Below are 25,080 nucleotides of genomic sequence, written 5' to 3'. Positions count from 1 at the left end.
CGACCTCTGTGGAAAGGCCACCAACAATGAGGCACCATCTGATATTGGTAAATTGAACAAGTTTCTCTTCTTATCTTGTTATGAACCCTGCTAAAATGTAAGTGAATGAATTGGCTCAAATAGATCGAGCACTGAAAGGATTTTACGTTAAAAGCTTCACGTCGATTCTCTCATCCAAAATTCTATTAAGAAGCATAAACAAAATAAAGATAACATGAAGTTCCAAGAGTCTTCTATAAATTGTATCACAATCTATTCACTTCGCTTACATTCCTCGTGATCGCGCCAAGTGACGTGACGACACAAAACCTAATTTTTTCTATCTTTTTGGAGGAGAGCAAGGCCGGGGCGGAAAAGAAAAAGGACTTTTCACTTGACTGGGGAAGATCATCGCCGGAACCTTCCATTCATTCCTTGAAGATTTATCTCTTTTAATCTGTCTTGCTCTTCCATCACCGACCAGACTCCTATGGATCAATGGCGGAGAACCCACCAGACTCCATGTCCGCCGCTCCCGACATTTCGCTCTTCAAAGGAGACACAAATGCCCCTCAACGGGGGTGAATCTTCCACCAGACTTTGCCACGGCGGCTAATCCTAACCAGCTCTTTGCCAGAAGAATCGGAGACCTAAACGCCCCTCGATGAGCACCTAATGGCGCGGCCGGTGGTTCCTTGGCGAATGTGCCATGGCTGGATTGTTCATCCTTGTCGCGGTCTCGGGTGCCGTGCTTCTGGTTCATCTCGCCCTCAACCATCCCAGTACCGTCCTCAAAATCTCGGCATATTCATTTTCCGCGGTGGTATCCGTCACGTCACTGTGCTCTTGCTGCTGGTCGGATGGGTGTGCGGCCATGGCAATACGGTGCGCGCGGCCATTTGGTTGGCCCGCCTCGAGCTCACTCTGATGATGTTCTTGATGTTCCTTTCGACGAAGTGCATTGATGAACGGTGATAAGGACGAAGAGGGGTCGGCGTTTGCATGGATTTTCTTTCTCCTTTCTAAGGGTCTATGGTTGCTTTTTTTTCAATGCCCTTTGGTACACTCCATTGTAGAGTTGGAAATTGCAAGTTTTTTTTCCCATGCCTACATCTTCTTCTTGTTCTTTTTCGCACCTTGTTTGGTCTTTTGTACCCGAAATTCAATTCACCGGGAATTTTCTCTTTGATTTGTCGTTTTGATTCTTGCTCTAATTTCAATGGATGTTTCAATAATAAAAATTCAAAGGGACAAAAGCATTGCATCGCATGAGGGGCTTATTGATTTGATAACTAAGTCGGTATATTTCCAAGCCCAAACTTTGTGTAATTAAGAGATTTGCATGAGGTGGACGTTGTGTTAATTCAAAAGGGGAAAAAACTAAAAAGTAAAAGAAACTTCTTATCTATTATGATATTAACGAGTAACCGGTTGTTGTGTTGTTTATTGAGTTTGAATTTCAAATAACAAAGTGCATAGAGAGTCCAATATTTATCAATTTAAACATTTTTCCTCATGGAAAATCTTTGAGAACTATAATGAATATCCTTTCGAAATATTTATCAGCTTTGGATATTATCCCTTCTTAATGTTAGAATTGAAAAAGATGCATATACATAATTTATTCATAGAATCAAAATTTAAGTTGGAAAGAATAGACAAAACTTATTAGATGAATAAGATTTATATTTTCCAGTATCAAGTATTTCAAAATGTGAATAAGTACACAATTTATCTGCTTAAATTAAAAGATTTTAGTCTAATTTGGGGATATATCTGCCTCCTCTTCATTCGTCGGGGCCACTTCAAAAGTGTCACGAGACTAGGTGAAAAAGAAGAGAGAGAATTTGGACAGAAAAAATGTATGCCTCAATTCATTGATTGTAATCTGTGTACAATGGTGTATATAATACAAAAGAAGTAACAATAAAGAGAAAGTGTATATTTCCTAAATATTCTGTAAGCTTTCTAATCCTGAGATAGACACAATTCATATCAATTTACAATTTGTACCGATCTTGTAAATCATATCTTGCCTCGCTCGCAGCCGGGTTTTGCCTTGTTCTCATGGATTGGTCGTTCTAGAATTCGAGGGAGGATTCGAGCAAAAGCAAATCTGAGAAGCTTGAGACTTTCGTGGTGGTCGTTACTGTGCCCGTGTCATCATCACCCGAGAGGCAAGCTTTTTTCGGTCCGTTTTTCAGCCGTGAGAAGTTCGACGAGCCAAAACTTCAAATACCGGCGCTCATCCTCGACCGGTGACGAGTTTCGGAACATCTGCTCGCTCGCTCGATCATCGTTTGTGTTCTGGAAGTTCGCTTTGTCAAGGTACGAACCTCCGCGTTTTGTTTTTGTTTAAGGAAACATGAATTTCTTGAGTAATGCTTGAGCATATGGACCGAAATCGATTATGTTTCGTGCAATGTGTTGAAACCGACCACCAATTGTTTGTAAAAATGTCTAAACGAAGCTGTGTTCTTGTTTGAGTACACTTTGACGTTCCACTTCATTTGGAAATCGCAACATCCGTCTTCGATCCATCTATTTTGCGTTCGTTGCCCGCGGCGAATCAAGGTGGTGATCATTGATGATGACCCGGTGGCATTACTAGACTGACGTGTCTCATGATGATGGTAAGTGATAGTCGATGATGATGTCCGTGATTCGGGGAAGGCCAGGAATGGCCGGGGACAGAATCTGGTCCGGGTCTCTTGTTCACGGCCCAGAGTTCAGATACCCTTTTATCGATTTTTTTAAAAATAATATTAAAATATTAAAACACTTTTCTTTTTCTTTTTTTTTTCTTGGGGAAGAAACCTACCCTATTCTGTAGATGATGTTCGATGAGATGCCTCCTCAAGTCATTGCCCTTATCATTATTTGTCTGTTGATAGAGCTGATTAACCCCCGTCTTTTTAGGATTAGGATCTAGCCCATCTGATTATAATGTTGTTGTTGATATTAGAAACTAACTCGTCCATCATCCATCGACTCCTATCAATCAATGGCGGCAAATCCAGCACCAGACCTTCAAGAGTCGTTGGCCATGGCCACAAATCCGAACCAGTCCTTTGCTGGAAGAACCGGAGATACTCAAGCTCCAGATATAGAATTGGTTGTTCAGAGGCCGAAGGACACGTCGAACAGATATCCGAACTCCTCTGCTCCCGACAGTTCGCTTGTCGCAGGTGACCTACACTCCCCTCAACAAGCATGTAATGGCCTGCGGTTCTCTGGCGTATTTGACATTGCCCGGGCTGTAAAGTTTTTACTTTTCACCCTCGTCGTCTCTGCGGTTTCGGGCGCCGCGCTCCTGATTTATGTTGCCCTTGACCATCCCAGTCCTGTTCTCATAATCTCAGCATCTTTATTCACCGCGGTGGTATCTGTTACTCTGTTCTTCCTGATAGTCGGATGGACACGCGGCAATGGCAAAATGGTGCGCATTGGTGAGTTACTGGCCTACCTCGAATTCTATTTGATGATGTTCTTGTTCGTACTTGCGAAGAGGTGCATTGGTGAACGGTGAGAGCAAGAGGAAGCGGGGTCAGCGTTTGCACAGTAGATTTTCTTTACTTCGGTCTTTTGTTTTTTCTTACGCTTAGGTTTCAGAAAGTAATTTTGCTACTTCTAAGGTTTTGTGAAATTTAGTGGTACTACTGTCAATTATTCTAAAAATTTAAGGTGATGGTTTATTATTTAAATATTTTAACACTCCCTTTCACGCTTAGTCTAGTCGTGATTTATTATTTAAATGTTCTAATGGAGTTTTTGCATTTTCCTCTTGATTTGTTGTTCCAATTCTTACTCTAATTTCAATGGATATTTAAAGAAAAGCAATTTTAAAGAGAGTAGGATCACATAAGGGGCTTATTGATTTTCTATAACTATGTCGGTTCCCAAGCCTAGACTTCATGTGATCAAGAGTTTTGCGTGAAGTGGACGCCGTATAAATTCAAAAGGGCAAAAAAGAAAAGTAACTTCTCATCTAAAGAGAAGTTTAAAAGTATTGATATGTTTTATCTCCCAATTTTCTTATCCTTCCCCGCTAGCTGGTGGGGGGGATTTTTAGGATGGTCTTTAACTACGGAAAACGAGCAACCGGCTGTTACTTTCTTAATTGATTATAACTATTATCCTTTCGAAATGTATTAAAAGAGAAAAATATTTTGCATATCATAACTCTTATCTTTCCAAAATATTTATCCCTTTCAAGTTTTATCTCTTATTCATCTTATAATTCAAAAAACTGAAAATATACACATAAATTGATGGATAATTTATTCAGTAAATTGAAAATTAAATTATAAATGGAAATAATCTTATCAAACAAATGAATAAGATTTATAATTTGAAGAATATTTCAAGATGGGAATGACTACACAAATAATCTTTACATAACTGTTTTGCTCAATGTTCATTAAATATAGAAACTACACTAACACTAATCTACTTTAAGAAAAGTTAAATATTACAACACCACTTATTTATTAATAAAAGAAGTTAAAAATTTGATATATTGCCATTTCATTCAATTAAAGGTCCTTTTGAAATCCACTTATTTTAAATGTATCTTAAGTTATTTAAAAGCAAATATTATTCAGTATAAAATAAATAAGAACATAGTTTTACGTGAAGTTCAAATAATTGGAAATTGATTAAAAAAATATAAAGAGAGAAGTTCGGAAGCTTTACTATATTAGCTTGTCGTTGGAATAATTTTTTAAGGACTACAATTCTGATAAAAATCTAGCCAATGGATAAAAAGAGATTATATGGAGCTTTGATTTAGGAATTGAAAAGATTCTGTTGTGGAAATCGGATGGCCACGTTGGCACTATGCTTTCCTGATCGTCATATGGCAAGGCACGTCAACTGGCTCACATTCTCCCAATAAATATTTTTTATTGATTTGTAATTTCCAAATCTTTTATGGAGTTCGAATTTCAAGAAAGAAAGCGAATTAAAAGGAAGCATATCAAATTTATTCTCTAATATTCATCTTTTGTTGATTTTAAATTTGAGAAGAATTCAAAATAGACAAAATATTTTCAAAATAATTATTATTATCCTTTCGATAGATTTATCCATTCCAATTTTATCTCTTATTCATTTTAAAAATTGAAAAAAGTGAAAACATATAAATTTATTGATATACATAACTTATTTAGTTAATTAAAAAATAAGTTAGAGAGAAGTATATCTTTTTCGTATTTTGAAGTGCAACATATTTCAACATGTGAATAAGTAGTCAATTTATTTACTCAATTTGAGTTATGTTAAAATATTTTGAAGGAGCTGTTATACGACTTTTTTGCTTAATGATCATTAACTATAACTATCAAAAGAAGTTAAAAAGTTTAACTTAATTGAAACATGCATATTGACATTTCATTCAATTTCAAATACTTCTTTTCAAATCCACTTATTTTGATATGTCCCATATCCGTCAAAGCAAATCTATTGAGTAAAAAATAAAAAAAATGAATATAACTTTATGTAAAGTCCATGTAATTTGAAATCGTTTCAAGAAAAGTTAATAGAGAAGCTCATAAGTTTTAATGTATTTTTTTGTCATTCAACATATTTATTAAATACTACAATTCAAATAAAATTTCGATAATAAATAAAGAGGGAGGTTACGTGTGGAACTCTTGGTCTGTCAACGGCGACTGTGAAACTTATTAGTGCTAATGGGAAAGAGCATATTGCTTGTGCTGTTGGTACTGGACCTGTGGATTTAGCATACACGGCTGTTGACCTAATTGTAAAGGTTTGAATTTTTTATTTTGTCCTATTACACTCATATTGTATTAAGAAGTCAGTTTAAAGAATACCGTTATTTTACTTTTGTAGTATCATTGTCTTAGAAGTGGGATATTTGTAGTGTTAATTTAATAAGGAATGAATAGGGAGAACACATTTGAATTTTGTCATCGTAACCAGGTATGAAAAGCTGCTTCGGTAACCACTGAAAAGATATTTTTCATCTAGATACTTTCAAATTTGGGGTATTAGTTTATTATCAAATTAACATTGCAAAAGATTATAGGCATCAAATAAAGTTGACAATATTGGAATTAATTTTCTTGAGTGTTGACTTTCAATTTCAGAACTGACATTATGCTGAACAGGTACCTGCAACGCTTCTCAAGTACTCCATGACTGCCGTCACAAAGGGCATTGACGCAATAGCCACAACCCGAGTTTTGATCCGTGGCGAAAACAACCACATGTCTACACATGCTTTAACTGGGAGACTATACACCGAACCTTCAAGTACAGGAGTGTTTAATATGTTTACAAACCATGTTGTTTTACTTCATATAAACTTCAAGTTATTGCATTTATTGTTTGAATGCCAGTGGTACTTGGTCAAGCATGGATATTGCAGTTTCAAGTGTGAAGGCCTATATTGGAGCATTGAACGAGATGTTGGGTTTCATGGAGCTGACTCCCTCAGAGGTTCCTACAGAGAACTCCAGTGTTCGTGTAACCCCTAAGTCACTTGAAACTCACACTTGATTCGTAAGGATTTTAGAGAGAAATTTTGGAGAGAGAAACTCTGTATTTGTATTTTACTTGTCAATGAGATGGTATAAATGAGATGAAGTAGGTCATTATATATACAAGTATGAGGCTAATTATAGCCATACATCTCCTCTTAATATGATGGTGGAGGTTAGATCTCTTCAACTACCAACTATTACATAGCCGTACAATTACCATATTGCTCGCTCCTCCTAGGAGTATTCTAGAATATTTGAGAAAACTCTAGAATTTTAGGAGATAGGTTGAGAGTCGCTTGCTATGATCATGATACATATGTATCCACGATTGCAAATTAGTTAATTATGTGTTTTTCATATATATTTTGTACCATATATGTATGGCATATGAAAAAGGAGTTGCATCTATGTATTGTCTTACCTTCCGGCTATAAATAAAATACTAATTCAATGCATTTATCAATATCCAATAGATCTATAAATGATAAACGAAATCTTCTTATTTTTTTCTTTATTTATTTAATTATTAGTATTAGATTTCGATCAAGGGGACCTGAAATTTTGTGAACAATGCCGAGTTGAATTTGTTGATTCTCGGATACGAAGATATCAAATGGGATACATCAAATTAGCATGTCCATTTCATTAATTGATTTAGAACATCTCTTATTCGTTGATAGTATCTTATCTATCTTTCAAAGTTAGAAGAAAGAAGGAATCACTTGATTTGATTTTCCTGAATGACACAATTACAATATACATTTCTGTCAATTAGATATTATCCAAGGAACAGTTACGGCCTCCCCATCGCTTCCATCGCCACCGCTATGGTCATCATGATATGGAATCGGTCCAACGGCATGCCCGTCAACTAAAAGAAAGATGGCAACGAAACAGCATGATATAAGACTATTCAGAACGCCTATGTCCACCAAAAGAATTGTTGTGTTTCTCACAAAAACCAGATCCGAAAAAGCTAGATCCGTGAACTCATGCATCTTGCCCTCAAGTGTTGTGGTTGCATCATAACGTGCTCCGGGAGACTCCAGAGTAGGAGGCGTGGCCAATGATCTGTAAAAAAACAATAGGAGTGAGCTAACACTCAACTAGCAAAATAGCTAACTTAGAAACAATCAATCCAATCAACACTCAATTCCTAGAATGCAACTTGCATCAAACAACGAGCATGATAGTATGTGCATTTATTGCAATTCGAATGCCAAATATAATCACATATAGAATGCTAGCATACATATGATGCATCATATGTCTCATTTCTCCATCTTGTCATGTCATTTGGGTCCACCCGCATCTCATGGTTCAATCGGTTTGCGAGCTGCAAGCATCTTTGCTACCAACCAAGGCATTTTGGTTTGCTAGCCAAGGCATTCTTCTCCAACATCCAGTCCTAGTATCATTGGGTTCTTGGCTTGCTAGCCAAAGACTTTCGAGGTTTGCTAACCTTAGGCATCCCTTCTCTAGGGCATCTTGGTTTGATAGCCAAGTTATTTTCCTCCAACATCAAATCATGGCATCGTCAGATTCTTGGTTTGCTAGTCAAGACTTCCAAGGTTTGTTAGCCTTGGGCATCACATGAGATCAACTATCCTCATGCACCTCAAGCATATCACACATATGCAATGACATGACATTCGCATACTCTAAAATACATTCCAATCAGCACACCTTTCACAAGGAAGGATACCATGCCACTGCAAGCAAATCGGTGCCTCATTACCACACCCAATCTAAGTATAACTAATAATTCCAGAATTTTTCCTCACCAAATCAGCTCAATTTTCACAAGCCAACGACATATTATTAAAGCCATACATACACCATTAGATAGCTTGATGAGTGTAGTTACTATCTTCAGTTGATTCCATCACCTTTCAATAGAAATTCGTGAATTTTCAAAATTGAATAAAATAGTATAGTTTTGAGCCGTCTTTGAAATCAAAGCCATGCTTTCTTTCTATTCATGTTTTGCTAATTGGGGAATATAAAGAAAGCACGCAATTCGAAGAGAAATATATTAAATGCATCTATTGTAATAGAAGAGACCTCAAACGAAAAGGAAAGTGCGAAGGGTAACTCTCACCATCATGGTCAAATACCACCTACAGGGAAATCAATACTAAAAAACAAGCAACGTATATTTGCTTGAAGAATAAGAAAAGCAAATGATAAAAGACAAACAGACTAGTAGGCTTTCCTTCCCACAGCATTCATAAAATATTATCAAACTAAACACGAAATACGAGTCTCGCAAATATAAGCAAATAAATGCTCGCATAAATTCTACCCCCAAAGAAAAAAATCTCTGGCTTGATACAAGTGGAAATGAGGGGCAAATGCTAAGAAAACATCTCAAGAAGCCACTATATTGGTTAGCAAGATTGTTTTACAAAATGAGGAATAACATGATAGCTAGCATGGGAAGGGCCAAATTCAAGGACACCAATTATCTGCAGCAAACAAGGAAAAAAAAAAAAACAGGAGAAAATTTTAAGTGAAAAGGTGAAAATGACGAAGAAAAAGTTCGCCATGCTCCCAATGTGAAGAGTCCTACGTAAGAACAGGCACCAATTACCACATAAAACTGGGGACAAAAAAAAAAGCATTTTTATTGAAACAGTTTTATATCATGTGAAATAGCAATAATAAACCATATATCCAGAAGATAGGGTAATGATGGGAATAACTGACGAAACCAGCTTGACTTTATATTGTGATGCACCACTTGCAGAATCACTTAAGTGGCCAAAAGAACACTCTTCTTGTCTTGTAACATCTAAGCACCACTTTCTAATTCATTAGATCATTTCAAGATTAGCGTTTATTTTCTTCACTAGGAAAACAACTCAGTTATATATTTATAATTAGAGATAATTATAAAGGGTTGATCACCTTTTAGTTCTCTGTTCATGAACAAGAGAACTTTAGGTATAAAATGATGCATTTAAGATTAGAGCGGTCAAGTCAATCTCAGAGTGTCAAATTATTAGAACATGGTGATGCTGCAAAGAAAAGAATATCCTTCTAGGAGTATGGTCGAGGGAGAGAAGAACCTTCTAGATAGCAACATCTCATGGGTTGATAATACGCTAGATTTTTGCGACTCAATTGTGGTAATTAGGGGTCCCTTTTAACCTTGGAAGGGGGACTGCAAAGCCAATATAGATCAAATGGCCTAAGCCCATTTGCTAGTCCATCCCACCATTAACATCCAACCATTTTATTGCCCCACTCGGCTATAAGCTCACATTATCGAGCTAGTCGGGTCACCAATGGTCGATTGCATATATGTGAAGTTTGTCTTTCAACTTAAAGTAAGATATGTGTAAAGCACTAGTGGATGTGGTTGATTTGATTTAATGCTTAAGACCTTCTACCAAAAGGCTCCTATTACCCATTTCAAATGAAGAGACACCATCTTTTTGTTTCCGAAAAATTATCGCACGATCGACACTCTCTTGTTCTTATTAAATCATCAAAAAGTGCATTAACTAGATTGCACAGAATTAACTCTGTAAACTGCACACTCATTATAAGACAAGAATCGGAGTGAACGTGTCACTATGAGAATTCTAAATTCCTTGCAGTTTTAAGTCCTTGATGCTCAATCATACTTGATATAAGTTAAAAGACATCCTAAGACCGTCCAACTTTCTAAGCTAACTAAGATCAACAAAAGCATGATGAGTGCAAAAGGGCTAAAGTCAAATTATACGTACCAGAGGAAAGTTCTTTAGGTAGTGATTTGCAACGAAACAAGATATAGCAACTATTCAAGCATGACTGAAAAAAAAATAAAAATAGCAACTCCTATTGCATAGGTAAGTTACTCAACCCAAAACATGGATAATTATTGGTTCTTCAGGTAAGTCCGTACGACATTTGTAGCTATGCTATGATATCCCTGAGCGGAACAAACAAAAATCGGGCAAGTCTCCTCTTAAGTCTCAAGTCTTATCCAACATGCACAAGGTCTTTTTATTACATTATCAACAGTAAGTGCACCGCCATTATGTCACCAAGGTTTACCATTTTTTACATTCATCTCATACGATGTTGCTTTTTGCTTCTCCAATTTCAAATCATCAAAAGAAACCTAATCAGACAAATCTTGACCACAATGGACATTATATTCAATTCAAATGCACATTAGAACAAGCACCGAATTAAGCACGTAGCAAAAAAAAAAAAAAAAAAAACATCTGTAAGAAAAATCCTCATTCTGCAAATTATTTTCATAGAAGTGCGATCCTACAAAACCAGCAGAAGTCTTATAGCACTGCTTCAATACTTCCACATATGAAAAGGAAAATCAAAATTATGATTGATTAACGGGAGAGAAGTATTGCCACGTTTGTTGCCTTGGCAGCCTGATTGATCTCATTAGATTTTATCCACAATCAGTCGACACAAATACAGTATCAATTAGCAACTTGTATGCTAAAGACCATTATCATTCTTCCGTCGTGCTTTCATGAAACAGGTGATGGTGCGGCATTGAGTCTCAGTGCAGCAAAACAGGCAAGAATACAATGAAAATCGATGGGCCTAAGAAATTGTTATTGAAGTAGCTATTTTTCCATGCAGCTCTCCAGACTACTAACTTCACATACCAAGCCATGGGTTTCCCTTCCCGGCCTCTGCAGAAATAATTGTGAGGAGGAGGTGACCCATAATCTTCAACCCATGTTGCTGAAGAGTATGCACTCATGGATACCATGCTATTGGTGGCTATTGATTGACTGTACAAAAAGTAGAATTGATCACTGTCTTTCAAGTTTCTTCCACGAATTAAGAGCTCTTCCAATAATCGGATCAGCTGAAAATCCTTTGTCATATGCACCAATGGCTTTTAGAAGGCCGGTGAATTTCTCCCGGTCATCCTGTTACCATGCCAAGGTTAAAGGTGAAGCTTGTGAGTTTCTTATATGCAGCTGGGAAGAACATTGGGAACAAATTTATTAAGTGCAAAGATATCTGTAGTGCTGTATATAATAGTCATAGCACAACTGATGTGGTGAATGAGTGGCCAGTAGAAACCTAAAACTACATGGCCTAATGTTTCCAACATATGATGAAGTATTCATGGACTTCCCCCGGGCCCCCTTTCAACCTTGGGCTTGGGAATGGGAGTAAGCACAGACAATATCACCCCAAAATCAAAACACGAAACCTTGATTTTCGTCAATCTTATAATTTAAAACTATGCCAGTTGTGATGGCAAAAGAACCTTTCAAGTGCCATAACTTGACACAAAGGTACAATTAAGTCCTATATTCGAAGAAAAACATATCACTTAAGTGTTACTTCAGCCAAAGTCCAACCAAAACACGACGTGACATTTTTCCGACGAAGCAAGTGCAAAAATGATGTTTTTTTTACACGCTAACGTGGCCAAATGATGCAAAAACGACGTCGTTTTGAGTCGACATGGTAAAAAAAATAATATAAAAATTAAATAAATTAAAATTAGTTAAAATATGAAAATATAATAATTTTAAAATTAAATTTAGTTAAAATATTAAAGATAATAATTTTAATTAAATTAAATTAAATTATGAAAAAAAATTAAATTTAAATTTACTTAAAATATTCAAAATAAATCATTTTAAAATTAATGAAAATTTTAAAAATAAAAAATAAATAAAAACTTTTTAAAATTTTAAAAATTTAAAAAATTTAAAGAAAAGGGTCGGTAGGCTTGCCGCTGGTTGGCCGGGGTCGCTGCCCTAACTTGGGCCCGACGACTATCCGACCCCCTTTTTAATTTTTTTTTTTATTTTTAAATTTTTAAAATTTAAAATTTATTATTTTCTCATATTTTAAATAATTTTAATTTTAATTTTATTATTTTCTCATATTTTAACTAAATTTAACTTTAAATTTATTATTATCTCATATTTTAACTAAATTTAACTTTAAATTTATTATTTTCTCATATTTTAACTAAATTTAACTTTAAATTTAATTAATTAATTTGTATATTATTTTTTTACCACGTCAAAAACGCCGTTTTTGCATTATTTAGCAATGTTAGCATGCAAAACGGATGCCATTTTGCACTTTGCTTCATTGGAAAAAATGCCAAGTATGCAATTTGATCGGATTGATACTCAAGTGATCTATTTTGTTCGATTTTGGCATTTAAGTGTACTTTGCGTAAGTTATGACATTTAAGTGTCCCTTTTCTGCCAAGTTATGGCATTTCGGGGTTCGCATGACTAAATCACCACCTTGCTATATATAGTGCCCATCTCTTGATTGTGGTTGATCGGGCGAATGAGAGAGAGAGAGAGAGAGAGTTTGATGAGAGAGAAAGACCATGAATAAAGAGAACATGCTGCAGGAGGCTTCCTTCTGCAACAAATTGATGAGAATATCTACACGAGTGAAAGCTTCACAAAGTTGCCTAATAGGAAATGAGATAAAGCCATATGGTTGATTATTGTGACCTTGAAAATGATAGCATCCATGGTTCAAAACATCATATTCCACAGTTCCTTTCTCATGATAGTAAGACAGCAAGAATTGTAAATTGGTAAATTCGTTAATTGTAATAAATTTTTTTAGATATGAATAACTTTTTTTTTATTCTTGGGCACAGACGGCCAATCTCTGACGGCTGCCGACCGGCGGTTGGCCGGCAGCGGCGACGATGGCGGCCGGCGGCATATTGACATTTTCAATAAAATGTATATAAAATATATTAACATTTTAAATAAAAATATATATATTAAAAAATATATTAACATTTTAAATAAAAATATATTAACATTAAAAATATATATATATTAACATTTTAAATAATATTAATATATAAAATGTAGCCAGATCGAATTCAGTTTCCTCCATAGAAACTCCACTATGTCCAACATTCAAGAAATGAGGTCTGTCGTGGCCCCTGATGGACCGCCGCCGCTGCCACCGCCAAACGTCTACTCGGCCGCCTCTTCGTCTACCACCGGCAAGCATTGGCCAAACGTCAACTCGGCCGCCTCTTCGTCTGCCACCGCCAAGCATCGGCCGGAGAAGGAAATTTGGCTGCGCGTCATGACGCATCGTATGAGTCCAGAGAAAAGACTTACCCTTCATCCGTACGAGACGGAGGCTGGGGCACGATCTTTGACTCCGGCGATAGAGTAGGACCCTGTTGGGGCACGATCTTTGACTCCGATGAATTCATACAACGGGCATCCCTGTATACGGCCATTATAGCTCTGGTAGCATTAATGGTTTTCATTACGACTGCCTTGCTATCTTGGTGATTGTCAAACAATGAAATTCTCTTTTCGTTGCGATTGCCTTGTATATTGGTGATTGTCAAAGAATAAATTTCTCTTTTTGTTGCAATTGCCATTCTAGTAGGTTTTGCCACAGCTTCCACATAATATTGTCACATGATGTTACTTTTTGCTAGAGGGATAAACTCTGGAAAGAAAGGAACTTTGTATTGTTGTAGTGAAAGAAAGTTCCTAGGGTATAAACTCTGGAAAGAAAGGAACTTTGTATTGCTGTAGTGAAAGAAAGTTTCTAGAGGATAAACTCTAGAAAGAAAGAAACTTTGTATTGCTGAAATGGTTTGATGAATTCAAATGAGAGGGAATGCACCCCTTCTTATACTAGAGGCCCTCAGATTACATCCATTGATCGACTTTTCATCCGACAGACGAGATCATACCGCCCAACCTACCAACTACAGGAGATTTCTAGATCTTGGCGTAATGACCGTATCGTCCGCCCTTGGAACGTTCCGGAAGAGCTCTCGTTGGGAATCTTAGCAATCGTAAGAGGTCCTCCTCGGAAAGGCACGGCCCTTTAGCTATAGAAAACTTTTGGTGGTGACATGTATCTCTTCTTGAAGAAAACAATAAAAGGAGTTATGCTTTGAGAGAAAAGGGTTAATACAAAAACAAAAAGAAATAAAGAAAAGGAAATGAGCTGAATTTGAATTCTTGGTAAATATGAGCTTGGCTTAGGTTGAATGAGATCAGGCTTGACTTAGTTTGATGATGTGGCCCAATCCTACAATTTGACCAACAAACATAGAACACCATTCCTTGCATATTCACTAACTAGTCATTAAAATAAAAATAAAAAAGCACAGAGAAGTCAGCTGTTTCCATACTATAATGTTTCTATTGCAGAAATTAAGGGTGTAAATCTACGGAGTCGACAATCGCAATTACCATAAGAAATTAAGAATCGAACCTACAAACATGTGAACTACCCCATCCATGGCTCACCATAGATTCCAGAATTGCACACTAATTTCCAAATTCAAAATGAGATAATGTCACTTCTTTTTCTCTCTCTTTTTCTTTTTCCCTCTTTTTTCTCTTTTGGCGAGCAAGAAACATTGTTATTAAAGATGTTTATGGAAAGAAATGTTCCCCAACTTGACCGCATCACCTTGTAGACTCCAGGCAAATTCAATGAGCAATCTGTATGGCGAGTCGACCTACCAATGACAAGTAAGACACTCTTCGGCCTTCAAATCTTTTAGCTAACTAACGGCAGCCTCCATCAATGTTTAAATTTTAAAATCGTCAACAGACTTGATTTAAGAGTGATATTTTAGAAAAAAAAAATTAATATGTTTGAGTACAATTTTATAAATTTGAGAATGATTTTATGATTTAAAATGTTAATTATGGATTCATTAAGTTAGATTAATTAAAGGAAACCCAATCGGTTCAGAATAATTACTTTCAAAACTTTAGCAGCAAAATTGCAATTTCCCAAAGTTTATGGACGAATTTACAAAATCTGGAAATTCTGATGACTAGTTACAGAATCAGAAAGCTTAGAATGATTGATGGTGAATTAACCACAAAGTTGGACTTAATTGTATAGTTTTGGAACTCTAGGGCAAATCCATGATTCCACAGAGTTAGGGCACGTATTTGCAAATACTGAAAATTACAGGGTCTTATTACAAAATCAGAAATCTTAATATGATTAGAAGTTATTTTATGGTTAGAAACAATTGCTTAATACGGACAATTTAAGTAATGCTTTGAAACTTTAAGGGCAAACTTGTAATTTCACCATTTATTGGGCCTAATTTGTAAATACTGGAAATTCTAAGGTTGGTTACACAATTAGACACCTATGGTGATAGGTCGTTAAGTTATTCCAAAAATAATTGCTTAATCCACTTAAACTGAAATTAAGTGCAAAGCTTTACCTCTTCAGGGGTAAATTGGTAATTCCGCCAGCTAGAGGACGAATTTTCATGAGGCCTACGTTGTGTTAGTTCAAAAGGGCTAAAAAGTAAAAGAAACTTCTTATCTATTATGATATTAATGAGTAACAATTGTTTATCGAGTTCTAATTTCAAATAACGAAGTGCATAAAGAGTCCAATATTGATCTCTTCCAACATTTTTCCTCATGGAAAATGTTTGAGAAATATAACGATTATCCTTTCGAAATATTTATTAGTTTTAGATATCATCCCTTATTAATGTTAGAATATGAAAAAGTTGCATATACATAATTTATTCCCTGAATCAAAATTTTAGTTGGAAAGAATAGACAAAACTTATTAGATGAATAAGATTTATATTTTGCAATATCAAATATTTCAAGATATGAATAAGTACACAATTTATCTACTTAATTTAAAAGCTTTTAGTATAATTTGGGAGATAGCTTATGTTATGGCTCTTTTGCTTAAGTAAATGATTTTTTTCCATTCTACCCATTTTGGTTCAATATGCAATAGATCTATAACGTTACACAATCTCGTAGATGAAAAACAGATCAGTCATTATTTGCAACTTGTTAATAGTTTTCATCGAACACATTTTAAAAATGACTAATAATTACTAATAGACATCAAATACAAACTCCTAAACATTGCGCCTGGCGTTTGTTGCATCACCATTAAGAATGGATCAAGTTGGTGCAAAGCAGCCCAATCAAAATCCTATTGAGAAGTAAGAGGCTCAACTTCAAAAAAAAAAAAAAGGAGGAAGAAGAATTGGGCTTCGACCAAAAAAGTGAATTGGGCCATGGTTATTGTGGTCCCAACTCAAATGGTGCTTCAAATCTTGACGTTTGCGAGCTAGTAGTCACCGAGTGCTTCTACGATATCCGTATCTTACGGGATAAGCAGCCCTTTTCTAAATCATTGAAAGTAGGGACATTGGATTTTTATACATAAGCAGGATTCCTTTTGGGCTTAGTTTAGCCCATTTTATCATCTACTGCAAACTTGGACTCGCCTTGGCAATTACAAATGTTCCTACGGGTCCGATCCTACTGGTCCGAGGATAACACAGGAGTTTACCGTGAAAAGAAAAACACCCCTATCTTGCATGACCCTTCTCTGGTGAAATTCTACACAAAAAGGAAATTGCTCGTCTTGAAATTTTCTCGAAATCCTCCTATCTCACACATACAGACAGTGAACACTTCATAGATGAGTTTACACTCGTAAGTCTTCATGATAGGCAGCATCACCTACCTATCGGACACTAAACTAGGTCCGTATCACTTCAACCATATACACTAGCTAAAAGTTTAGAGAAGATTTTAATTAAAATCCAGGTACATATGGTCGGATTTTTAAACCGCCTACGGGAAAGTGGACTAGATAAAATTTCTACAATTATGCATGCGTGGAAAGATAAGCACACTTCCCATCTACCAAAGTAAAGAGTAGGTATTCTTCAGAAACCAAAATTTGATTAGTGAGACATGAGGAAAGGAGGGTTCGCAACTTCATTTTATATAAAAGACATCCAATCACTTTAGAATAAAGGACAAACATTCTTTAGGACACCTTAGACCACAAAGGAGGGACCTCCAGGTTTTTCCATCCATGTCCATAAAGTTCATAAAGCCCCAGCAAGCGAAATGCCTACTCGAGCAATTCATTGATATGGAAATTATTTACACTTTTCATTCCTAAATATCAGAGCCCACACTGAGATCACTAGCCGTAGTAGCCTAACTACAGAACAACCACAACGGTTGATTTGTGATCAATTGGAACTTACAGAAAAAAAAAAAAAAAAAAAACCATCAACACACATTTACATCAATTTTGTCTCTCATATTCCCCTCACATTACATTAATTAGTCAATTTCTCTCCTTTTCCATGTCATTTCTGACTTGTAGCAGTTTTTGCCTTCCATTTTTAGGGTTTTCGTTTCCTTCTATTTTTGGCCAAGGTCAGAGTAAGAGTGGAATGACTACAACTACACCTTCAGTTGAAATGCAGTTCTCCACATCAATTACTCCAGAAAGTCTGATCCATAAGCAGCACGCCCTCTTCAGGTACCAATAGACAACCAGCTATCCATGATTTGGCCAAAATAGTTCACTTAAACCTGGAAGAAATACATCGAATAGAATGGAACAGAATTAGCTTAGGTGCAAGAAACTCAAAATTAGGAAAATCTTCTGATGGTTGACATATTGAGACAAATACAAACTATTATTTCACTTCACATCTACTCCCACAATGATTCCTTGACGATCTTTTATATGAGTCATAATAATGAGTTAACGCAACCCCAAAATTCCGCGACTTTTACCATAGTTCTCAGCTTGAACCTTATTACCTTAAGAAAATCAAAGATTCAAGCAAAACAATCTTCCTCACCAAACCAGCATCAGCAAAAAAGGAGCTAAAAGTGGCAGTAAACTGAACTAATTTAGACAGAAGTCATCAAATCTTCATGTACACATCTCATTATTTAGACACAAAGAATCAGGTTTAATAATCTGTCAAAATGTAAGGTTAATTGGGAATTCCCCCAACCTTTGAGGTATATAGCAAAAACCCTGCCCTCTAAATCTTGACAAGCACCCCAACCTTTGAGATAGGGAAAGACCTCCCACTACCATATGTAACAGTATTTTCCCTCTGCCTAAATTGACATAACAAAAGACAGATAGTTTAAAGAATGCCATTTAAAACATGTTAACATGTGCATTTTCCATTAAAATTATTAAAATCCTTAATTCCGTTTGTTTTCAGTTTTGTAGAAGATTGATTGTATCATTGTTCATTCATATATATTTTTATTTTGTCTTAAAAAGTAAATTACCTTTTTTTGGCTTGATGAATGCAGAGTTGCCACCTTTCTACATTTTGAATACATAAATTACTAAAAGATTCTTAGATAGACCTCACTGTGAAACTGGGTATTTTGCTTCAAAATTTCAAACTTCCCGAAAATACAGCATATTAATGCATTACAGAAGGTAAACAATCCCGTGATTATCAATTCCAGCTGCCAAAAAGTATTTGTAACTTTACATTTTTAAGACTTCAAAGATATTAAATGCAGATCTTGATCTTTAAATTAGTTCTATATAACATTTCCAACTTTCAAGATTGTGGCACTTTCCTTCTCACTGACAGGAAATATGACAAAAACACAAACGTAATGGAGTCTTTCATTTCAGAAGGTTGGGAAGGTATTTTAGAAAATTTTAAGACAAGGGCCTATTTGTCCCAAAAAAAAAAAAAAAAAAACCCATAGGTTGAAGGAATAATTGCAAAGATATAAAGGATGGGAAGCTCTTTGCAACTGCAAGAGACACCAGGTTGGGGAAATTTGCAATTAACCAAAAAAAGTATCTTCTCTTTCCTCCTTCCTCTTTTGTTTACCCCAACACATGAAAATCTTTGAGCAATCCTGCGACGTATTATCGACACTCTTCTGATCAGTTGCGATGCAACATTATTTAATTCCTAGTCTACATAAGATAAAGAAACCACATCTTTCGTTCGTCATAAAGTCATCTCTAATGCTCTCAGCATCAAATTAATTATTCAGTCAAGTGAAACAGAATGGTGTACCTGTCTCCTACGGCTTTGTATGTACCAAGATCTGGCCATTACATAGCATGGCAAGAGAAAACCAGCAAACTGAAGAACTGAAACCTGAAACTGAATTTCCAATATTACTATTAGTTTTCATGCTGCAAAACTAGTCAAAAGAGATTAATCACTCAAAAGTTCGATGCACTCAGCACGTTCGCATCTTTTCATTGATCTAAAGGCTAAAAGCCTACAACATAAACTTATTAGCTTGGCTGACCAGACTATGATCACAATTATTAGATTAATATCCGGAATTTCATAATCAAATTGTCTCACCAAAGCAAAGCACATACTCATGCACTCTTTTGCAAGTGGCAATGCCTTCAACAAAACAGAATCAATCTTAGATTGGAATCAGTCAAAACTTGCCATAGCAAAACTCACCTTTGTTCCCAAAAGTTCCATTTTCAATCCTAAAGTGCTATTCTAAATACCTTAATTTAATAGGGACCTATAATCGAAGGTAGGGTACACATCTATCATTTCAAAATCGTAGGAAGTAATTACAGTCCGCCAACTGCTCGATTCAATTACCTCCGCAACTTCACTCATGTAATGACGCCAGAAAGGGGAATGCAAAATAATTTATGTAAGGATATCAAAGGTCTGAAATACAGATGCTGCCCCCATACACAAATTTTTCCCCCAATCATGTACACTATTTGTTGAGAAAATTATTCTGAAGAAAAAGTAAATTGTGCTGCTATATTCACGTTACAGGCACACCCGTGCATTCTAAAGAAGCATTGGTATTGGAGACTTACATCAAAAACATTGATGATTCTTGCACCATTCCAGTTTCTCGCGTAATCATGAGAGCTTGGCGCAGTAAAATTATCAACAACTGCCAAATAATGATCCACGTTTACTTCCTGATAGAGGCAATAATCAATGAAGATTACCAACACCAAGTCCTAGTTCCAGTCACTTACAACAAGAGCCACAGATCGGAGGCAGGCAATGCTGCTACTATTTTCAACAGCATACTCTTCGTAGTCCGATCGCAGAAATTGCCTTTCAGCAGCAGCTAGTGCTATAAGATGAGAATCACGAAGATTGATATGTGGGCCCCATGCTCGCCTAATCAATAGAAGCACACAATATCTTAGGCTACAAATGCTCAGCAAGGCCACAGTGGCGAATCATAGATGCGACAGACAGTAATATCCAAAATTAAACATTATGACCTAGCATGCAGAGATGGGACAAGCAAAGGCAAGGCACTGTCAGCTAAGACGAGCAGGATGCCATACTTCTATATCTACTTTGCAGCTGATATTTCAGGTTGATTCAGTGAAATGAAACAAGGTTGGACATAAGCATGGAGAAACTAGGTGAGTTTTCACTTGACAACTTGGAACATGAGAGCTTATAGATAGAATAAGAAGTTATGATCAATTCATAACCAGCACCCTCACGATCATAGCATCCAAATATTTTGCAAAAGAGTAGGGTACAACCCTGGGATCTCACTTCATGCTAACAGCGTGGAATTAAAAAGAAGGAATTAATGTGTGAATCTGCCAAATCAGACAACCTAGTGAGAGCACAAACAACAGTAATAATAGCATCTAGAAGAATATCTCTGCCATACACTTAAAAATGATAGACCACTGGGAGACCAAATGATTTATCAATCTTTCTGGGGAAAATGCCTATAGTTATGTGAAAGTACACCCTACACTAGCAAATGCAACTTCTTCCCTTCCTAATACGCCTTACCAAGAATAACGTAGCTTGGAATTAGATGCTATTGGAAAGAGACCTTAAATTAAAATATAAAAAAAAATAAAAGTTTCAGATAAACAAGTTGAAGATAAAAGCTACTTGGATCAGATAACGGGATTTCGCCATATTTAGAACTAAATGCATTGAAAGACAGAAAGAGATTGAGTAGATAAGAGAATACTCAAGAGAAAGTGTTAACTCTTGTGGATTACTATTCTAGTGGATTACTAGTGGCTGTTGATGCCTTAGTCATTTCCAAGTTTTCCCCAGGGGAGAATACACTAAGCTGATTGAGCTTTGGAGTAAGAACAAAAAAACTATCAGGTAACTATGATTGTGTTTTCTTTACCCATTATTGATAAAAAAAAAAAAAAAAAAATGAGAAACAATCATGAGACCAGCGGAGACTAGAGGAATGATATGAGGAAAAGATTGCATTTTTCTTGATCATCAATAACCATGCAAAATATCTCCCTCAAACATCAACAAAAAAACCAACAATTGAAGTAAATAAGAAGTTTCAAACCAAAAGCTAAATAAAAAGAAGGTAAAATCCTCAAAAACATGCAAAAGAGCATGTCTCCCAACAATTAATTGCTTTCGCTAAGATGATAGAAGATGTTGATTATAAATTGTTAAAATAAAGCATTTCTAGACATTGGTGGCCAACTAACATAGAAAGTATGCTCCATATAGAGATTTTATGTTCTTTATGAAGCTTAAAAGTTACCTGACATCAATGGCCACAAGATCGGGACTGATGGTGGCAGGTGGCAAAGAATAATTTGGAGAAAAAACCTATCACATTGGAAAACCAGACCTTTTATATGTGAATTTGCATATTCAACATATATATTTAGATAAAGAAGCTCAGATGCAGTCCTACCTGGTTGCAAATCTCACAGTTGATGTCACCTTTTTTGTTGCACCACCTTTGAATGCACTTCCTGTGGGCAAACTACAACAAAGATGAGAGCTGATATCATCAGACAATCCAAAACTCCAAAGCTTAGAGCAGATCCTACTGATTTCAACTTATGGATCAATGATAAAGCAAAGCATGACTTGGCCATAATCTCAACTGACTAAAGCACAGAAGTACAACTCCTTGAGGAGAAGTCAGGCAAGGAATAACGAAATGATTATCCCAGTACTTGTGGATATATGAAGTGAGAGGTAGCTGCCACCACTCTTCTTCATGAGTACATTAAAAATCTAATGCATCATGCTATTAATTAATGCATCTACGTATCTTGTTTCATATTATAAACCCCAAAATCACATGGCATGAATCTTTGGACAGTCACTACCATACATCATCAAGTACCACGAAATGCCTCTGTTTTACCATGCTCAAGTCATTCCTCAATGTTGAACTAACAAAATCTTCCTTTACTGTGGACATCGCGCGTCCCCTTTCTTACTCATGGATTTATTGGGTTTTAGATAAGGAAGATAGGAATATTGCTAACTAACCCATCCATGTGAGTCACAAACTAGATGGGGAGGCACTTAGGTACTACAAAAGAGTCATGGTTAAATATTCTGCCATTTACCGATGCTTGTTTAAATAGCTTCACATTAACATTCAGAACATTGGTCAAACTTAATGTGTGTGCATTCACAGTATCGCTGACGCTTTGTTTTAACTTGGCAGCTGAACGCCCATACCAGTTGTGAATCAACTGTTTGGCATATAGTGAAAATGCATGTGAAACCCTTTGTTCCCACAATCCGTCCCCTGCCCAGCGTGAATTCTCCATATTAGTATCAGAAAGTCTCCTCCCACTCTCCTGCTCATCCACATATATTCAGTCTTTCGTTCATTCATTGTAGAACAAGTTCTTTCTGTCATTGACATGCTGACTGTCAGCCAAAGGCAGTGATAGTGATAGGAAATGTAGAGGACCTCTCTCTCTCTCTCTCTCTCTCTCTCTCTCTCTCTCTCTCTCTCTCTCTCTCTCACACACACACACACACACAAGTGCTTTACCTTTTCAACTGTTAGTTTCCCTCGAAGAGGAAATCAGAGTAAATACGCAACAGCACACCAAACCCCAACAAAGTCGTAAATGCAAAGAAAATACTGCAGCACACAACCACTGAATTAAAAGCCGTCACGCGATTGAGACCAGCCCCCCCCAACAAAAAAAAAAATTGCAATTTCCACGAAACTCCACTTTTTCCAAAGGGGACAAAACAGACTACTTGTTTTCCTTGTACCTTCTTCAACGAAGAGTGATCACATGGGAGTTTGAAAATCGAGACCCTTGATCACAGAGAGAGAGAGAGAGCAGGTTTCGTCTAATTTACAGAATTGGCGAATGTCAACGCCCCAACTTGAACCACCGAAAGGAAAGAAGAAAACGAAACAAGCTCACGGAGAGAGAGAGAGAGAGAGAGAGACCTTGAGAGTGCCACTGCAGGCGCAAGGAGACTCCATGGCCTGGACTTCGTCCTCCTCCTGGCATATCCTGCACTCCACCACCGCTCTCTCCCTCGCCTTCTTCTTCGCCGCCGCCGCCGTCGAGCACCCTTCCCCTCCGTCGACGACCACCACCACCACCGCCGCCATCGCTTGCATTTGCTTCTCCCTCTCCGCCACCCCTCCGGCGCCGCCATCCGCAGCCGGCTTCGCGGCGGCCCCGTCCACGCGCACCGTAACGTCGTCCACCATCTCCGTCTCCCTCTCTCTCTCTACGGCGGTGCCGAGTCAATGGCAGTTTCTCTCTCTACAGAGGAGGGAGGAGGGAGGGAGGAGAAGAAGGGAAGAAGCAGGGGAGCGTGCGTTTTAAAAAAGGCAGAGCACGGGCCTTCTCCGGTGACGTATTTCTGGTTAAAATGGGGCCCCTCCTTGTCTTTTGCCTTTTTGTGAATGGTCCAAACTGCCCCCGCCTTCGGACTTGAATTTCGGTCTCTATTTTGAAATTAATACTTTCAAAACTAAATGTTTTTTTTTTTCATTAAATATACCTAGCAGATATACTATATCCCTTATTAAGACATTTTTCTAAATACTATGTTTTAAAACTGTCGCTCCCGATACATTTCAGTTTGTTGAATCATAGTGATCAAGTGCATTATAGCTTCTTTTCACGTCCATGCATCTGTGAACTCGGGTGCATGTAAGTGATGCTCCTACAACATAAAATTGATGCTCTCAAGTTGATTGGTGTTGGCAAGAGAAAAATCACAATTCTATTCGATAAGCAACATGGTTAATTAAAACAAGAAAATGTTAATTCTTGTTGATAAATGGGTTAAGCATGTCAAATCATGGCGTATTATTTAGGTTTTTCCGTATTTTTTGTTTTTGTTATGTATTGCGTAATTGGATCGAGTCACGTATTATTAGCCTTACCTAATTATATAGTCCTTTATTTATGTGAGTATAGGGGGAGATAAGAAGTTCAAGAACCAATAATTTAAGATGATTGCTGACCCACCACATCCAAACGAAATAAAAAGAATACTAAAAAAGAGAAGATGCCACCCTTCTCGCATTAACTCTCGCAGAAATTCGGAAATTTTTCTTGATTTTCTACTCATATATTTTCCCTTAATTAACCATCTTTTGTCCATTTATTTTATCGAGTGTATACTGTATGGTCTCTGCCATCTACAATTCCCATGTTATGGCTAGTGGTGGGTTGCCTTTGTTTTGGCTTCACTCGAATGGTTTAGGTATAGAGAATCAAAAGATAGCATCCAATAGGAAACAATGTGCCTAAGCAAAACCAATTCTATATGATAAACAACACAATTAAACTACAACGATAAACTATTAATCGTTGCGTATTATTTGAGTTTTTTCTGTATTTTTTATTTTTATTACATCTTGTGTAAATGGATGGAGCCGCATGATATTAGCCTTACCTATTAATAAATTCCCTTAATCATGTGATTGTCGGAGGGAAACAAGAAGCTTGAGAACCGATATAATCTAAGATGATGGCCGACCCCCCCCCCACACACACACACGAATGAAAGAAAACCTTAAAA

General features: G+C 36.6%; 2 protein-coding genes across 4 annotated transcripts; one reads left to right on the top strand and one right to left on the bottom strand.

Annotated features, from left to right (window-relative positions):
• The first annotated feature begins 2,019 nt into the window (after positions 1-2,019).
• LOC120290177 lies at positions 2,020-3,660 on the top strand. 3 transcript variants are annotated; one of them, XM_039305988.1, is made up of 2 exons: positions 2,020-2,307; positions 3,006-3,660. In XM_039305988.1, the coding sequence occupies exon 2, from the start codon at positions 3,026-3,028 to the stop codon at positions 3,506-3,508; it is 483 nt and encodes a 160-aa protein (XP_039161922.1). In that variant the 5' UTR covers positions 2,020-2,307; positions 3,006-3,025; the 3' UTR covers positions 3,509-3,660. The 3 variants fall into 3 exon arrangements, with proteins under 3 accessions (XP_039161922.1, XP_039161892.1, XP_039161861.1); XM_039305958.1 differs by having other exon boundaries at positions 3,000-3,660; XM_039305927.1 differs by having other exon boundaries at positions 2,945-3,660.
• Positions 3,661-17,345: 13,685 nt separating this feature from the next.
• LOC104428001 lies at positions 17,346-23,865 on the bottom strand. The gene is made up of 7 exons (XM_039308330.1): positions 23,486-23,865; positions 21,965-22,036; positions 21,809-21,876; positions 20,283-20,430; positions 20,115-20,194; positions 19,327-19,416; positions 17,346-17,845 (listed from the first exon to the last, which is right to left on the bottom strand). The coding sequence occupies exons 1-6, from the start codon at positions 23,753-23,755 to the stop codon at positions 19,365-19,367; spliced, it is 690 nt and encodes a 229-aa protein (XP_039164264.1). The 5' UTR covers positions 23,756-23,865; the 3' UTR covers positions 17,346-17,845; positions 19,327-19,364.
• Positions 23,866-25,080: the final 1,215 nt, after the last annotated feature.

Source organism: Eucalyptus grandis, chromosome 1, assembly GCF_016545825.1.
Source record: "Eucalyptus grandis isolate ANBG69807.140 chromosome 1, ASM1654582v1, whole genome shotgun sequence".
Taxonomy (NCBI): Eukaryota; Viridiplantae; Streptophyta; class Magnoliopsida; order Myrtales; family Myrtaceae; genus Eucalyptus; species Eucalyptus grandis.
Note: the sequence above shows the minus strand (reverse complement) of the source record. Positions and strands in the feature narration are given on the sequence as shown.

Coding starts and splice junctions, on each gene's coding strand:
- LOC120290177 (XM_039305927.1), top strand. CDS start 2,984: ATGGCGGCAAATCCAGCACCAGACCTTCAAGAGTCGTTGGCCATGGCC.
- LOC104428001 (XM_039308330.1), bottom strand. CDS start 23,755: ATGGTGGACGACGTTACGGTGCGCGTGGACGGGGCCGCCGCGAAGCCG. Junction 22,037..23,485: donor CCTGCAGTGGCACTCTCAAG/GTCTCTCTCTCT, acceptor TCTTTGTTGTAG/TTTGCCCACAGGAAGTGCAT. Junction 19,417..20,114: donor GAATCATCAATGTTTTTGAT/GTAAGTCTCCAA, acceptor TTGGAAATTCAG/TTTCAGGTTTCAGTTCTTCA.